This window comes from Phacochoerus africanus, chromosome 6 (genome assembly GCF_016906955.1).
Source record: "Phacochoerus africanus isolate WHEZ1 chromosome 6, ROS_Pafr_v1, whole genome shotgun sequence".
NCBI classification, from domain to species: Eukaryota; Metazoa; Chordata; class Mammalia; order Artiodactyla; family Suidae; genus Phacochoerus; species Phacochoerus africanus.
The window spans coordinates 98,448,481-98,465,846 of NC_062549.1; the positions used below are offsets into that span (position 1 = coordinate 98,448,481).

The following is a 17,366-nucleotide window of genomic DNA, read 5'->3' on the forward strand; positions in this document are numbered from 1 at the left end:
GTGAGAGTGTAAACTGGTGCAGCCACTACGAAAAAGAGTATGGAGATTTCTAAAAAAAAACTAATAGAGTTGCTATATGATCCAGCAATCTCACTCCTGGGCATATACCCAGAAAAAAACCATAATTCAGAAAGATAGGAGTTCCTGCTGTGGTGCAGTGGGTTATGGATCCAGTGTTGCTGCAACTTTGCCATAGGTCACAGCTGCAGCTCAGATTCAATCCCTGGCCCAGGAACTTCCATAAGCTGCAGATGTGGCCAAAGAAAAAAAATTTTGAAAAGATGTTTGCACCAGCATGTTCACAGCAGCACTATTTCCAAAACCCAAGACATGGAAACAAACTAAATGTCCGTCAACAAATGAATGGATAATAATGTAGCGCGCGCGCGCGCGCACACACACACACACACACAATGGAATATTACTCAGCCATCCAAAAGATGCCATTTGCAGAAATAATGCCATTTGCAGCAAAATGGATGGAGATTATCATACTTGGTGAATTAAGTCAGAAAGAGAAAGACAAGTACCATATGCTACCAAGTATGTAGAATCTAAAATACGACACAAATCAACAGGAACTACAGAAGTTCCCTGGTGATGCAGTAGCTTAAGTATCTGGTGTTGCTGCAGCTTTGGCACAGGCCAGTGCAGGTTTGATCCCTGGCTGGGGAACTATTGCATGCCATCAGTGCTAGGGGGTGGGGGGAACCCAAAAAGCAAAAAACGTATTTATAAAACAACAACAGACTCACAGACATAGAGAACAGAATTGCGGATGCCAAGGGGGCTAAGGGATGGGAGAGAGAAGGACTGAGAGTTTGGGTTTAGCAGATGCAGACTAACATATACAGAATGGATAAATAGCAGGATCCTACCCTGTAGCACAGGGAACTGTAATCAATTTCCTCTGATAAACCATAACGGAAAATAACATGAAAAAGAATATATTTCTGGCACAGAGGGTTAAGGATCCCCCGTTGTCACTGCAGCAGCTTGGGTCATTGCTGAGGTGTGGCTTCGATCCCTGGCCAGGGAACTTCCGCATGCCATTTTGATTTTAAAAATTAAAAACAAAAAGAGTTGAGAGAGAAAAGTCCTTCTGGTAAGAGGGAGAGGAATGGGATGATGTCTGCTCACTCAAGGAAATCTGTGAGATCATCACAATATTGTAAGTCAACAAGACTTCAATAAACTAAAAAATAAGGAAAAAAAATCTGTGAGAATAGGAGAAAGCTAATGGCAAGGAGAAATGAAATCGAAGAACTCATGATTTGCCAACCTTTTTTCCTTTTTCTATTGCACACGTCCCCACTGGGCCGCCAGCTGTACAAACAACCCTGCAAGAACTGGAGGCGGGGCCCTTACTGCTATTTCTCAGTTTACTGAGCTCACTAATAATCTTAAGGCTAACACTAGAGTCAGAGAATTAGAACCTCCGTTTTCTCATCTATCACAACTCCCCCAGCGCCTCGGCAATGTTCAGTCTTTCTGGAAGAGTCAATTTGTGGCAGGGAGCCAAGGTCTCAGCCTAGAGGGCCACCCCCGGATCGGGCTCCGCGCTGCCCCCTAGTGGTCACCTCTGTGGCCTTGCCTTCCCTCGGTCCGGCTCCCCAGCCCCAGGTCTTACACCCACCCCCTTCTTCACCTCCTCCTAGTCCCCTCCCCTTCCTCCCGGCAGCATCCCCTTCCTCTTCGTCCCCTTCCCCCAGCTAACCCCGTTCCAGTGAAGGGGCGCCGCTCTGTCTGCACCCAGAGGTCCGGGGCTGGGCTAGGAGGCGGTGCAACTTCTCAAGGCAGTCTCCCTTCCAGCCCTGACGCCCCCCAGAGCCCAGACATCTCTCCTCCCTCCTTACCTCCTCGTCCGGGACGCTGCCGGCTGTGCTTTCGCCGAGCCCGCCAGTTTGGTCCTGTTTCCTTCTCTAGTTAAGGCTCCCTGTCAATGATGGTTACTTTTTGGCCTTTTCATATATACATATTTTGGGGGCCTTTAACCCCCCCTCGCGGAGAAATGGAGGCTGCAAAATGGCGGACCCGGAAGTGAAGACGGCGAATATAATTTCTGGCGGAAGAATCTGTGAAGAGAATGTGGTTAGAAAATCCACATTTGCACTCGAACAGAAGGGTGATGCACCCCTGAGGCTCATTTTCTATTCTCCGAAAGTCTTTTGAGGTGAAGTAGTGCGTATCTATGTTATCTCAGACGGGACTATTTAGCGAGGCGGAGGATTGTCGATTACGCGTCTTACGTGTCATATAGTTCCGGTAGGGGACGGACCTGATGGTTTGTTTTGGCGCCAAGAATCCCGGTGAACCACTGAGAGAAACTGATCTCTGCCTTGGGTTTGCATTTAGCTAGAAGCAACCAGTTTAGGGGCCAGTTTAAGGTTGAAGAGGAAACTGTTTCTCTGTCTCAACTTCGGGCGAAGATGTTTGGGACGTTGCCTGGATTTGTGCGTGAATTGAGCTCTGGTGCCCGACGGACACATTTCTAGTTACAGCCTAGAGGTAAAGAGCCTAGAGCCAAGCTGTCAACTCAGTGAAACAGATATCGGAGTCTTGTTTGAGGGGGGTGGAGGTGCTGAAAGGGGATGGAACGGGAGTTTGCAAATCCAGTTAGCCACTTTGTTTACCAAACAGTTGATTCCTATCTGCACCCACCTTTCGCCGTAAGCTGAAGGACAGCGACTAGTTGGGAAAGAAGACCTTCAAAAATAGGTAGACATAGAAAAGAACAGATCACTGCTCCATTTTGTATTCGATTTTGGCTTTTGTCGTTGATGATGGGCCTTTCAAACCCTTTGGGGAAGATTTACATGGTTCCCCTCTTTTCTGGATTTCTCTAGATCCTCTTGTTTTTTTGTTTGTTTGTTTGTTTTGCTATTTCTTGGGCCGCTCCCGCGACATATGGAGGTTCCCAGGCTAGGGGTTGAATCGGAGCTGCAGCCACCGGCCTACGCCAGAGCCACAGCAACGCCGGAGTCAACCCACTGAGCAAGGGCAGGGACCGAACCCGCAACCTCATGGTTCCTAGTTGGATTCGTTAACCACTGCGCCACGACGGGAACTCCCTCCTCTTGTTCTTTAAAGGACTTAGGGCATAATGCCCCAACTGGTATTCACGGCTTCCCTTTTTATTTGAAGGTCAAAATCTTATCTCATTCATGTTTACATCCTTAGGTTGTCTGGCTCAGTGCCTCATTTAGTAGGTACCCATTAGCTATTTGTAAATCAGTACAAATTGTTTATTTTTTAAATGAGGCAAGTTATAAATAAGCATATAACATATTTGGGTTAATTTGTTTCTTTTTGTAGGCACCTAGGCTGAGATGATGAACGGCAGACTTAATGCCACAGGTACCTCCTGAGGCATCTAGCATTATTACCTCAAATACTTCGTTCATTATTGGGCAAGCACAAGAGTATCTGGTTACAGCTTTCTCCCAAAACACTTTAAATAATTTTGAGTTGGAGTTTCCCTGTGGCTCAGCAGGGGACTAGTATTCATGAGGATGTGGGTTCAATCCCTGGCCTAGCTCAGTGGGCTAAAGATCCATTGTTCTGAGCTGCAGCGTTGTGGAGGATGTGGTTTGGATCCAGTGTTTCTGTGGCTGTGGTATAGGCCGGCAGCTCCAATTCGACCCCCAGCCTGAAAACTTCCTTATGCTGCTGGTGTGGTCTTAAGAAAAATAATAATAATTTTAGGTTGATTTCACCCTTTTTCTTGTCACCTATCTGTTCAACATAAAGTTCATCATTTTAATGTATAAAGGCTACTCAAATCTTGCTTCCTCAAAGTTAATATTAGATATTATGTATAAGCTGAACGTGGGCGCTCTGTACTGCTTCCCTTGTGGAGAGAGAACTAAGAGTCCAGTCCTGGGATTGAATGTCTTTATTAAAGAAGTGATTAAATGGCAACACAAATCACCAGAAGTAATTTTGGAAGGAGTGGGAACAAGGTGTAGGATCAGAGTGTGATTGTTCATTTTATTGGTCTCAAGGTGGCTGAAGAACTGTGCCTGAGGCCCATTGATCACTATTCTACACTGCAAATGCCAGAGAGCAAAACTAAAATACTAAGGACCAAACCCTGTGCCATTTAGAAACTGAATAAAACCCCACACATTATCACAAGTCAGCAAGATTGCATTTTAAGATTTGAAATCCCAGTGATTTTCCTCAGCTAGAATTTTCAGCCCACAGCAGCAAAATTGTAAAGTGAGTAGGCTTGAAGAAGCATATATATTGTAACCCTTTTGAGAGCGGTAAGTATTTCTAAAGTGATTCATTGCTTTCCTCTATTGTCATCTCCCATGATGTATTTTTTTCCTCTTGTTTTATACCTTTAACTAGTTCCAATTTCTCTGAGAAAAAGAGTATTACAAGAAGGAGCAGGATCAAAAAAGCAGGAGTCATCACCTTCGCCTTTCAGAAATCCTACAGTTTTGTGGCAGATAATCTCAAATTAAAACTTGCAGGGTTTTCATTAACCCTTGAAGAAATATTTGTGTTTACTGGCCTGGAGCCAGAAATTAGAAGGTTTTGAGCAATCTCGAAGCTAATCAAAATGAAGTTTAAAAAAATCAATCTTCCATTTTGCACTACTATATGACTCTCTGGTGCCCTCTTCGGGCCTGATTTCTGGAATTAATATCTAGGGGAAGAGGAGGATTCCCTGCGACCCAGTACTCCATTGTTTTGAACCCTTTACTTTTTGGCTTGGAGGGATTTCGAGAGAAAATGATAAGAAAGATAGATAGATAAATAAATAAATAAATAAATAAATAAATAAATAAATAAAAACACAACTCTGGCAGATTCATCAGCACCACCTCAACACAATAGAGGGGAGAAGGCAAGATTGATAGGGCAAAGGGGTGGAAAGGAAGGGGTTTGAAAGGCAGGCAATGAGGGCATGGTGGTGGGAGAGAGAGGTCTTGGGCTTAGAGCAAGTCCAATTCGAAGGACTGGATGCTGGCAATGGGAGCTCTCCAAAAGTTGAAGGTGCTGTACTCAAGGAGGGCATCGCCTTCAGGGTTTTTCTCCTGTTCTGCTCCGGTTGCTTGCCCCGTCATTTTGCCAACGCTGCTGTCCTTGATCTTGTAGGTGGATGTATCTGATAGACCCAGGCCTTCCAGCTCCGACAGATCCAGTTCTGGAATGGGCATCCTCCAGAAAAGAAAGGAGCTGTACTGGCTACTCACAGGGTCCCTCATAACTTCCTGGAAAGAAACCACTTGTCAGTCTTCATGCTACAGCCACCTCTTTGTGGCCCATGGCCTTTCCTGACTTAGAAACTTTACATCGCCATTTGCCTCTGTACATAGTCCAAGTTCCCTAGAACAAGCTTCAGAAATCTTTCTCTATTGCCATGTTCTATGATTTCCTAACTCCTCCCCATCTTGGAATGGCTTATTTACTGCCTACTGCTTAGGTCTGGTTTTCAAGGCCTTCCAGAATCTGGCCCCATTCTTCCCAGCAGCTGTTCATTCTCTGCTATAATTGTGCTTATTCCTATCTTGCTTAACTCTCTCCACTCTCCATCTTAAAATACTACCCAAGTTTCAAGACTCCATTCAAGTCCCTAGGGGAATCTTTCACCTGAACTCTTTATATTTTATATCCTTGATTTCTTCCTGCCTTTGGTTTAATAGGTCATGGTACCTCTGAAAGGGTTTCCATGATTTTCTACTTTCTATTTGCTTCCTGGCTGTGTGTGTGTGTGTGTGTGTGTGTGTGCGCGCGCGCGCGCGTCTTTCTGCCTTTTCTAGGGCCGCTCCCGGGACGTATGGAGGTTCCCAGGCTAGAGGTCGAATCAAAGCTGTAGCTGCTGGCCTACGCTAGAGCCACAGCAACTCAGGATCCAAGCCGCATCTTCAACCTACACCACAGCTCATGGCAACGTCAGATCCTTAACCCACTGGCAAGGTCAGGGATTAAACCCACAACCTCATGGTTCCTAGTCAGATTTGTTAACCACTGAGCCACAAGGGGAACTCCTCTTCCTTGCTTTCTAAACCCTACTAGAAACTTGCCTCTTCTAGGAGGAGGTGCTTAAACTTAGCACCGTCTACCCTATTTCTTTCAGCATTTCCCACAACACCTATGGAGTTTTACCTGACCAAATCACTTTGGGGATACAGATCACTGTTATGTGTCTTGCATAGGGATAATCTTTCTCCTTCAAGAGACTGAGAATTTCCCCAAGAGTAGATACCAGTCTACTTCATACCTTTTTCACAAGTGCTGGGCTTTGCACACCTTAACAGCCTATTTCTCTCCAACCTACCTCTCCTTCAGAGCAAAACCCAGTTGCTAAAAGAATTTTCTTATGCTATAACAGGATCTCTTTTCTCTGATCCCAATGCTAGAGCATACCTTATGATAGAGCAAATGGATTGGAAATTTCAGGTAAGGAAAGTAAAGTTTAGACCGGAAGAAGTTCCGTTAACAGTTAGATACTTTTACTGTTTTTTTTTTTTTTTTTTTTAATTGCTGCACCTGAGGCATATGGAAATTCCTTGGCCAGGGACTAAATCCCAGCTGCAGCTTTGACCTGTGCCACAGCTGCAACAATGCAGCATCCTTTAACCCACTGCACAGGGCCAGGGATCAACCTGCACCTCTGCAGCGATCCAAGCCACTGCAGTCAGATTCATAACCCACCATGCTGCAGCAGGGACTCCACTTTTTCATGTTTTAACTGAATACTTCTCTCACCTTTTCTGCTCAGCCCACCCACACTCTAATGTTAGGCTATTATACCTCCCTGCAGCCTCCACCCTGCTGCTTACTAGCCAAGGGAAGAGGCAAAAAGCATTGGTTGAAATGTTCTCGAAGGATCAGAAAGAACATTCCACTGCTTCCAAAAATAGAACCCACATCTCACAAAGCCGGTCCAACACTCCATTGGCTCTCACCGGACCTTGAGACTCCTAAATAGTTGCCTGAAATAGGTTCCAAAATGTCCCCATATAATGTGGCGGAAAAAATAGGCCTTAATCTAGAACACAATTATGTATGAGTGTAGGGGCTTTCGGAATGGAAAATAGACTAGGATGTTTGAAAGTGAATTCTGAATTGCTCTTTTTCTTAGGTTCAAGCTCCAAAATAAACTCTGGGAACTAAGCATTACTCAGCAGAGAAGCTGCTTAGAAGGAGGGTAATTCAGAGATTGGAACAGGGTGGGGGAGCACGCTGGAAAGGTGAAGTCATCATCCTGTGATATTCATCCCTGATCATCTCCACAGTAACATGTACAGAGACATGCGCACAGAAAGCTACAGAAAATACTGTTCTTATCAACCAATCAACCCTGTCTTAGGTTTGAGACTATAGACCCTAAGAAGCAAACCTTAGAGTCAGCAATGTGATTGTCTTTTTCCCACAGGGATTCTTCAAACTAACATACCAGTTATTGCTCTATCTAGCTGCCTGCCTTTATATCCCCTCTCTTACCAGTCCTCTCCAGAGTGAGCTTAGTACAATGCTGGGCACAAAATAGGTTCTTTAAAAAATAGAATCATAGGAAAAAAAAAAGAATCATGGGGGGGGATCATGAATTTTAAAACTAGAAAACACCTTAGAAATTATTCAGTCAGTTTGGGTAGGGTCTCATAATCCCCCAGTCTGATCCTTTTATTGTACATTGATAGTTGCCTACAGCCTTATATAATCCTATACCAACATTCTCAAAACTTGCAAGAATTCTTAATTCCTAAAGAACAGATGTTCAATGAGTTAGCTGTTGATTATTTCTGTGATCCTGATCTGAATGGTGAAAAATGCAAAAGGCAGAAGAGAGCAAGATAGAATCTGAGAAAGAGAAAAAGCTCTCTGACAAACTGAAAAAGCTTCCTTTCTTACAACCAGCATATATATATATAGAGAGAGAAACTGTCCACACAATTCTGTCTGGCAGAGCTTCTCTCGTGATTAAAAAAGCTAGAGGAAATTTTATAAAATATTAACTTTAAAGCCCTATAATCTCTAGCTTTGCCATTGACTCAGAAATATGTGCATAATACCAAATGCATCACATTGCTTGACATTCAAGAATGTTGACTACACTAAAAATTGAAGCTAAAATACCCTTTACATTAGTAATGAAAATTTTCAATTTAATACAGTATGAATTTAATTCCCAAGTACTCAGATTTTGCATAAGGTCCCTTTTTAGCTAGCTTTCTCTTCCCCAGATATTCTCTACCCATTTCTCATTTACTTATCTTAAAGGGCTTGGACAGTGTCTTGTACCAAAACACATGCTTGATAAATGCTTACCACTATCCTTCCTTCATTTTAAAGCATTCAGTTATTTTAGGCAAAAGTAATTTCTAAATATCGTCTGTTCTTAGAGATACACAATTAGCAAATACATAGCATGGTGTGGCTCTCTCTGAGCCACATAGACACACCCAAATACCCTTTGTCCAGACCCTCTGTGGGAATCCAGGGCCTACCCAACAGGGCCTTGCTGTGTCATGCTGCCACCAAAGAAGGGAGGACAAGGGATGGTGGTGGAGGGGAATGGAACCTCTCTGGCATCTCATTGTATGTGTCTTATTCTAGGCTTGGATCTTCTTATTAGCCATGTCTTTCCCCCACATATTTCACAGAGAGGCAAATAAGCATTCCTTTTCCAGAATCTGCTCCCTAACTCTTGTGGATTGTATAGATTTCAATATGGGATCAGGCAGTTCTCCAACACAGAGGCCCCTACCTTCCTATTTCAAGCTGTCTCTTTCTTTGGAGCAAAGGTTTGAGAATGGGAGGAGGCTTAAAAGAAAGGTCAGGATTAATCTCCATATTATCAAATCTCCCCCGCAGAATCCTTCCTACCAAGACGAATAAGTTTGGGGTGAGGGTAGACAAAGCAATGGCACACGACAGAAAAAAAAAAAAAAAAAAGAAAGAAAATACAGGGAAGTAGAGGTTAGAGGGACACAATAGGACAAGAGATTCATCAAAAACTGGGAGAACAAATTACAGCTTAAAAAAAGATACTAGATAACTAGACTGAAGATAAATAAAAGAAAATTTTATTATCATCAGGGCAATATAGGCAAATTGATCAATGGAATGAGATAAATGCTGAAAAATAATTACATGTAAATTGTTAGAAATTAATCTAAAGGATTATAAGGCATGGATGGAGATCTTAACAAAAACATGTAAAACCATGAACAAATTACTATCTGCTGTTCACAGCGCTGCCTTCTCTCCTCTTGAACTATCCCCCAACCTCATCCTCATTTGGGGTCTTCAGTCTAACTAGAAACAGCTGCTCTTTATCTTTGCAGCCCCCTGGCCCCCCTCCCTCAGTTTACTTTACCTGTTATCGATGAATTATGAGCGTGTTCCAAAGATGGAGGGAGTACCTCGGGGCTCCGGTGTCTGCTCTGGGCTGGAGAAAAAGAAAGCTACTGGGGTTTTGACGGCTTTGTCTTCTCACTCCCTCTCCCTGTTCAGTGACTGAGTCAGTCTGCTCAGTCTCCCCCTGCAATGCAGCCCCTCCTAAGAAGGGCGGAAGGACTCCCCGCCCCCTCCCTGCCTGACTCGGCTAATTCAAATGATAGGTTCCAGAACACGTTAGGGAGGGAGACAGGATTAAAGCATCTCCGTAGGCTCATTGGTCTGCGCAAAGATTCCTGAGCTCTTCCAGCACCCCCATGCTGACTGAGGGTGCAATGAATGAGCAGTCCGTTGTCCTCTACTTTTAGGCTTATAGATTAAATATCTTAACTCTATTGATGGAGGAGAGGAGTGTCCTTTTATTCCCCAATTTGATTTCAGGTTACGAACTGTTTTTGAGAATCAGAAAAATTCTCCATCCTTCCCGACTTGCCTCCCCACCCTCCCGGTGGGTAAATACACCCAGCTCTATTCCATCTGGTATAGGGCACAGGAAGACTGGGGGCTGTGCGTGCTTCTGCAAATCTCTGAAAAAGGTTGGGGCCGGAGGATTTGGGGGCTCCGCTTCCTTTTGCCCCGAAACGTCTGGCGCGCGAAGAGATCGTGCGATTCCGGAGGGTCCAGCTTGGATGCCAGGCCCTCCTCGAGGGGCTTCCGAGGCCCCTCCCACGTCCCTTCACAGAGCAGTGCCTCCTTAGTCCAGAGTGGAGCTGTGCGCCCGGCTCCCAGCAGGACGGGTTTCGTAATCGCGTCGCGGCCGTTTCCGCCCTCGGCCAGCCCCACCTCTGCCGGCCCGCCCTCGGCTCCCCACCGCGCCGAGGAGCGAGCCCGGGAACCCCACATTGGCGGGCACCGAGCGGGGGCCCCCCACCAGCTGCCGGACGCCTGGATGCCGTAGCAGAGCAGGTGAGGACTGGGAGTCGGTCGCTCGGCCGGTGCGCCCCGCCTGCCCAGCCAGGCGGAGAGGCACCGGATGCTGGGGGTGGGGGAGGAGGGCGTCCGCGGCTGCCGAGATGCTGGGTCGGTGGCAGAAGGGGTGCGCTCGGTGAGTGACCGTCCCTGTCCACGCTCGGGCGGTGCACAGGTGAGGCCCATGAAGAGTAGAAGGGAAAGAAGGGTCTGGAGTGTTGGGGAGTTGGGAAGAAAGTCTCTTTTGAGACTCAACCAGCCTCAGTGTTGGCTGTGCCGACAAAGTGAAGCGGAGCTGGTCCGGGAGAGTCTAGATCTGAGACAGGCAGCCACGGAAGGCAGTGGCTCAGTTGGAAAGATTCACAGAGAGGTCCCAATCCTAATTCAGCCTCGGGAGGAGCAGAGACTTTCCAGGTAGAGTTGGGGGTGGGGGTGAGCAGAAATGGAATCTATGTCACTGAATATATTGGGAAGGGGGAGTTTTTAGGGCCTAGCTCTGTTTCCTCTTGAGCCTCCCCAAGACCTACCTGGGGAAGGACACAGTTGGTCCTGGGGCAAATGCTTGTCACTTGACTGAAAGATGGGGTTCACCTCTATTTCTCTAGAGCCCCCGCAGCAGCCCTCCATGTCTGGAGGTCTCCATAGGGGACCAGCTGCAGTCCTGGGCTCATAGCCAGAACAGCCCACTCCATTCTCTCAGTTCTCTTTCTCTTTCTCTCCAGCTGCTTCTTGTGAAGGCTTGTCAGGCAGCGGGTTGGAGGCCTTGAGGCTGGAGGCAGCGGGACCGGGAAAACCGGTTTGGGGCTAGAACAGGACCAGGGAACTACCTCTGTACATCCTTCCTCCCTGGAACCTTTCTCCCCACTTCTCACTCCCCAGTAGTTTTAAAGCTCTTAAGCTCCATTGTGACCTTGGTGTCTTTTCCAGCTCTGCATTTCACCTTACCTACCAGTTCTCTGCACCATTTGGCTGTCAGGATGCGGCCTTATGTGATCTAATCCTGACCCCTGCTGCTGTTTACCCAGCCCCTTCCCCTTTATTGTGGGGTTGAGACAGTGGGTAGTGGGTTCAGGTGCTCTTCCTCCTGGACTTTCCAGTTCAAGACTTGATTTTTCCTCAACCCATTCAAGATATTTTAAAGGAGAGTGGCAGCCAATCACTCTTACTTCCTTTTCTGGCCTTGTTCCCCTCCCCCGTCTCCACCAGCACATTCACCCTGCCCGGTTTTCTCCTTTCACTCACCCCACCCCCAAGTTTCAGAGACCCTTATGTCCTGTGTCCTAGGGAATGGAATTTCCTGGTCACTCCTCATCATTATTGGACATTTCATGCTGAGTCCCACACACAGTCTCCCTCCACCCAGCTCTGGCCAGGTCCCTGGAACAGGAACAGAAATGTCCTTGTTCCCTCCACTGCCCCTTTCCCTCTCTCCTCCTCCTCCCCCTCTTCTCTCCTCTCCCCTCCCACCATCCACTTCTGTCCACTCAGCTTCGAGCGGGGTGGGGGTGGGGGCGGGGGCTGCTGGGGGAGAGGTCGGTCTCAGTACGACCGTCTGGTAATGTTGGGGGTTTCCTCTGATTCTTCATTGTTTTCTTCACCCCCCCCTCCCCCCAACCCTTACCACCCGACACCACCACCATCATGACAAACCCTGTGACTGACTGGCTTCCCCACTGACCACAGCTCCCCTCTCTGGACAGCTCAGTTCTGACTTCCGCCCTGTCTCCTTACTCCTCTCCTCCAGTGGTGGGAAGGGAAGTAAGAGAAAGCCCAAACTCCTAGGTTCTATCATCCTCCAGATGCTGTATCTCCGTGTTTGTGTGATCTCCCCTCAAGGCTGAGAAAAAGCTCTCTCAGTCTAGGGTGCCGGAGTATGAGGGTTCCAGTCCTGGAGGGAGGGGAGAGCCCTATTTAGGCTAAAGTGTAACTGCCCTGTTGGAATCTCTGAGGTGGCTTATATTATAGAACCAGGGAGTGCAGTGAAAATAGAGGAAACCCTGCAGTAATGAAGAGGGAAGGACGTTTTTCCTTGGAAGCTCCTGCTATTGGAAAGTTCCTCTTGTCTGGTTGGCTGATGAAGCTCGGGGGTGGAAGTGGTGAGGAGGGAAGAGGGAACAGGTCACAGCATGAGGGGAGCGGGGAGGGAGGGAGGCCCAGGCCCTATGGGGTGTGAGACAGAGCAAAGTGGCACGATAGGACATGTGAAGAGGGTGGAGAGGCTGGGAAAATATTCCTCATGGGACAGAAGATACCTGGTGCGGGTACTTACAATCTGTGCACAGATGATCGCTGTAAGACACACAGAAATACGGCCTTGCCACTTGTGAGCAAACAGAAGTACACACACAGGAGTGCATTGATATAGAACACAGATAAAACTGTGGGCAGCCTTCAGGAAGGAGCTCAAGGTCAAGTAATAAAGGAACTCTTAAATGGCCTCTGGGAGGGGTTGGATCTCAGTTGAGGGAAATGAGAAACAAGGGCAGGGACCCAAGAGGGAAGAAATTCCGCACTGTAGAAAGTCTTTCTTAGGTTACAACCTACTGCAGTTAGTCACCTAGAACCTAAGAGAGGCAGTCAGGGCCTCTCTTAGTCTTAAGAAAATTAGGTGTTCAGGGTAAGGTAAGGAAAAAGGGAGGGTCAGGGGTGGAGGCCTTGTTTGTGAGAACCAAAAACCACCATTTCCTCTTCAAAGTCACTTAAATGCCCCTCCCCTTCTGCCCTAAACCGGGGAGAAGAGAGGTGGAGCTTGAAGCACCCTCACACTTTGCTCATTTCTGTCAGTGTCCTTTGGTCCCCTCCCATCATCTCACCCCAGCTTCTAGCCCCCTTCTTCTCCCTCACGACCAGCAACTAACACTCTTTAACCCCTCAGTGCCCTTTTGGTTCTTTTCCTTTCTCTGAGAGTCAGACTTTCAGATCCTTATGTTTGGAGAAGGTTAGTGTTGGTTATAGGACTAGGGCCTTTAAGGGGGAGCCAGGGGATATGGGCTCATCAAGAGGCCTCTTGAGTGGGGGAGGGGGGTATTTCTCATGACTTTTCTTTTCTCTTTACTTTCTGCTCATCCAGGGTTCCAGGTCTGTGGAAGACATAATCTTGTGCCTGTCTGCACACCCACCCCAGTCTCTGGCCTTGCTAGTCTCAGGGTCTAAGACACTGACCTTCACTGCTCAGCTAAGGGCTCCAGGGACTCTGCTTTCTCTAGACCTGTCCAGCTAAGTAAACCCAGGGTGGTGCTACGCCTGAGGCGAGTGAGGCGTGGGCAGTTAAGGCACCAGAGCAAGAGCCCCCTGGGGCCTTGGGCAGAAGACTGAAACTGGAACCATCAGGGAACATGAGTGAATTTTGGCACAAACTGGGCTGCTGCGTGGTGGAGAAACCCCAGCCGGTGAGTCTCCCCAACCCCTATAGAAATCAGTTACCATGTCCTGAGAAGTAGACACACCATCTAGGGGCTGCCGTCCAAAAGCACACTTCTTGCCTCCCTCCTTGTCAGGATAGCTTCTATGGCCAGGCAGGTGTGACACGGGATAAAGGGGACTTGGTGGACGAAGTGAAGGGTCCTAGCTATCACTTCCTGTTCCTGTCCATTCTGAGTTGGGCAGGGGTTGTAGGTGACGCTTAATACCTGTCAGTTTTCCCCATTGTTTCCTCATCAGCCACAAGTGACTTTGACATGTCCTTTCTTTGTCCAGTGTTCACTCTGCCGGCCACTGCCCTTACCATCCTGCCTGTGTCCTCTCTATGTTTATGTCATTCCAGCCTTGCTTTTCATACCCTAGTGATTTCCCTATTGTAATGCAGTATGCCCTTTCCCACCAAGCCCTTAGCTCTTCCCTTAGTGGTTTTTTCAGACTCTTTTCCTTTCCTCCACTGTGACCGAAGGAAAGGGCTTCAGGCCTAACTCCCTATCTTCTCCAAGCAGAAGAAGAAGAGGAGACGGATTGACCGGACCATGATTGGGGAACCAATGAATTTTGTCCACCTGACTCACATTGGCTCTGGGGAGATGGGGGCCGGAGATGGACTTGCCATGGTAACTAGGGAATGGGAAAGGTTGATATGGGATTGTGGCCTAGAACTGTGCCCCTTATTGAAAGTATAGAGCATAGCTAGAGGCATAGAAAAATACCTGAGGGAGTTCCTGTCGTGGCACAGTGGAAACGAATCCAACTAGGAACCATGAGGTTGTGGGTTCAATCCCTGGCCTCACTCAGTGGGTTAAGGATCCGACGTTGCCATGAGCTGTGGTGTGGATCGCAAATGTAGCTCGGATCTGGCGTTGCTGTGGCTGTGGAATAGACCAGCGGCTACAGCTCCGATTAGACCCCTAGCCTGGGAACTGCCATATGCCATGGTGCGGCCCTCAAAAGACAAAGAAAGAGAAAGAAAGAAAAATACTTGAAAGAAAGCAAGAAGCTAGGGTTCTAGTCCTGGTCACAGGCTGCATAAATCTGAAATCTGGCATTTCAAGTCTCTGGTCTAGGCTTCCTCATCTTTGTAATTAACAGATTGTTTCTCTTTGGGATGGGGGATATATATATATATATATATATATAGTTACTTGGAGGGATTTTTCCAAAAACCATAACCCTTCCTTCTATTAATTAAGAACTGCTGTCTCATCGCCACGGAAGTCATACTGTGGTTGGAGCTTTCGGGCAGGGAAAAGACTGAGCATCTCTGTCTGAAATAATGTTTGATATGCATTTTTGCTCTCAAAATAAGGGAAATGGGCTTGGAAATATCAAAGGAGTCTTTTCACCACTATTTATGAATCTCAGGTAAATATGAGACAGGACCTCACTAGTAAAACCTATTTTATCTCACTCCCATAAAGGCCAGTGTGAAGGGAGGCATTGAGACTTCCCTTGGAGGAATGGAGGTTAGTTATAGCCTTTTCAGACTAATTGTAGGGAGGGTGGGCCAGCCTCCTCCTTGGAGGGCCCAGGGGAGGTCTCTTTTTCTGCCGTATGAAGACCTGGTAGAGGGTCTCACATGTGCTTTTTCACAGACAGGTGCAGTTCAGGAGCAGATGAGATCCAAGGGAAACCGAGACAGGCCGTGGAGCAATTCTAGGGGCTTGTAGCTCCAATAGGAATGGTGAGTGATTAAAGAAACCCATCCAACACTTCCAGCCTCCTGCCTCAGAACCATGATCCTCTGCAAGACTGGGAAGTGAAAGGTGGAAAAAAAAGTAGAATGGAAGGGTCAAGAATGCAGGAATTCCTGTTGTGGCTCAGTGGAAACAAATCTGACTAGTAACCATGAGGATGCAGGTTCGATCCCTGGCCTCGCTCAGTGGGTTAAGGACCCGGCGTTCCTGTGAGCTGCGGTATAGGTCACAGACATGACTCAGATTTGCTGTGGCTGTGGCATAGGTTAGCAGCTACAACTCCAATTCAGCCCCTAGACTGGGAACCTCCATATGCTGAGGGTCAGCCCTAAAAAGACAAAAACAAAAAGAATGTAGGTTCCAGGAGTTCCCTGGTGGCCTACCAAGTTAAGGGTCCAGCATTGTCACTGTTGAGGCTTGGGTCACTGCTGAGGTGTGGGTTTGATCCCTGGCCTGGGAACTTCGGCATGCTGTGGGTGTGACCAAAAAAAAAAAAGGGGGGGGGGGAAATGTAGGATCCGGAAAAGCAGAGAGAAAGGGATATGCAGGTAGGTAGATAGAAAAATGAGCACACTGTGGGAATAGTTAAGAGCCTGAACCAAGTGGTGCCTTTTCCCTAAGGTTTTCTTCGAGGCTAAGCTTTTTTTTCTTTAATCAGGTTCTGCTGTGTGTCCAGCCTTCACTGTGTCCAGCCCAGAAGAGATGCTGCCCCCACCAGATGCCCTCCTAGAATCAGTGACCCCAGGGCCCTTCTTTTCCCTGTCTGTCTAATAGTGCCTCAGAAGACTTGGGGGCTGGACTCCCTCTACTCCCTCTGGCTGTAGCCCCTCCTGGAGATGGGGTCAAGGCAGCAGGACTGACCAAGTGACTACTAGTTGGCCAGAGGAGCTTAGCTGAAGCCCTGGACACTCTCAGATCTGAGATAGGAGTTTTCTGGGAACCTGGAATGCGTTCCCTTCTCCTGAATGATGGTCTAGGTGCCATATGTTTTTAAACTCAACCTGGAACTCCTTAAATATGGTAGGTGGGTGAGCGAGATTACCAAAGCTGAAACTGGCTTTGCTGAGAAGCTCCCTACCTCCCTGCCCTTTTCTTTCCTCCTGGAATGAGCTGAAGCAGAAGTCAAGCAGGGGCTGGGAGGTGACCACTGGCTAGCCTACTCTTTCTCTTTAGATCTCAGACTTTAAGCTCATAGTCCCTCAGTATTTCTCTGCCAATACCAAGGTCTTTCTCTAGGGAGGCCTCTAACCCTATGTTTCTTTAGCATTGCTCACCCCCTAAGGTCTTTACTTTTTTAATTAAAAAATTAATTTAAGATGATTTCTCTTAATTATCCTCATCCTGCTACTACCTCTCTCCTTAACCCCATCCCTGCCCACAGCCCTACTGTTTCCCATCGGATAAGAGTTATGGGGCCAGTCTTAACCCGAAGACATTCCATTAAAGTCTTGGGCACCTCTGCCAACCTCTCTGCTGGCCTAGTCAGAGCAGGAGGGGGATCTGGAGAGAAACCCAGAATGCAACAAAACTAGGAGTTATGTCTCAGGGTAGCCTTACTGATCATGGAGGATGGGAGTGGTAGTGAGATAAATAGGTGTAAAACAATCCTCCTTGAGTATTCTTAAGGTCCTCACAGCGTGGGAACAGGAAGACCTCTAGAGCAAGTTTTCTCAAAGTAGGCACTTTTGACATTTTGGGCTGGATTAATTCTTGGAAGTGAGGGACTGTCCTGTGCAGCATCTCTGGCCCACTGTAGTTATGACAACCAAAAATGTCCCCAGACTTGGCCAAATGTCTCCTAAGGGGCGAAATCACCCACCGTTGAGAGTCGGTGCTCTAGAGTCAAGATATTTTTCTCTTAAGTGATTTCAACTTAATCATCCTAAGTCTGAACCATGGACTAACTAGGGCCCCTTTTAAAGT

At 47.2% G+C, this 17,366-nt stretch overlaps 3 protein-coding genes and 1 long non-coding RNA gene across 12 annotated transcripts in view; 2 read left to right on the forward strand and 2 right to left on the reverse strand.

The window, feature by feature from the left end:
• GABPB2 (GA binding protein transcription factor subunit beta 2) overlaps positions 1-2,189 on the reverse strand; it is a 31,785-nt gene extending 29,596 nt beyond the window's left edge. For 2 of the 6 annotated variants that reach the window (XM_047784696.1, XM_047784697.1), the window contains exon 1: positions 1,857-2,161. The gene's annotated coding sequence lies outside the window, so the exon portion shown is untranslated. Of the gene's footprint in view, positions 1-1,856 lie in introns of all 6 variants that reach the window. The other 4 variants (XM_047784701.1, XM_047784700.1, XM_047784698.1 and 1 more) reach the window with 3 other exon arrangements.
• LOC125129689 (uncharacterized) lies at positions 2,004-3,921 on the forward strand. Its single transcript, XR_007135518.1, has 2 exons — positions 2,004-2,508; positions 3,316-3,921. It is a non-coding gene; the product is annotated as an uncharacterized LOC125129689 (long non-coding RNA).
• On the reverse strand, positions 3,881-11,468 carry MLLT11 (MLLT11 transcription factor 7 cofactor). 2 transcript variants are annotated; one of them, XM_047784714.1, is made up of 2 exons: positions 9,338-11,468; positions 3,881-5,225 (listed from the first exon to the last, which is right to left on the reverse strand). In XM_047784714.1, exon 1 carries the CDS (start codon positions 10,510-10,512, stop codon positions 9,886-9,888), a length of 627 nt encoding a protein of 208 aa, XP_047640670.1. In that variant the 5' UTR covers positions 10,513-11,468; the 3' UTR covers positions 3,881-5,225; positions 9,338-9,885. The 2 variants fall into 2 exon arrangements, with proteins under 2 accessions (XP_047640670.1, XP_047640671.1); XM_047784715.1 differs by having other exon boundaries at positions 9,338-9,700.
• CDC42SE1 (CDC42 small effector 1) lies at positions 10,186-16,758 on the forward strand. Of its 3 annotated transcripts, none has more exons than XM_047784716.1 (5): positions 10,186-10,323; positions 13,397-13,715; positions 14,253-14,363; positions 15,342-15,430; positions 16,102-16,758. In XM_047784716.1, the coding sequence occupies exons 2-4, from the start codon at positions 13,662-13,664 to the stop codon at positions 15,414-15,416; spliced, it is 240 nt and encodes a 79-aa protein (XP_047640672.1). In that variant the 5' UTR covers positions 10,186-10,323; positions 13,397-13,661; the 3' UTR covers positions 15,417-15,430; positions 16,102-16,758. The 3 variants fall into 3 exon arrangements, with proteins under 3 accessions (XP_047640672.1, XP_047640674.1, XP_047640673.1); XM_047784718.1 differs by lacking the exon at positions 10,186-10,323 and adding an exon at positions 10,402-10,462; XM_047784717.1 differs by lacking the exon at positions 10,186-10,323 and adding an exon at positions 10,405-10,501.
• The last annotated feature ends 608 nt before the right edge of the window (positions 16,759-17,366 follow it).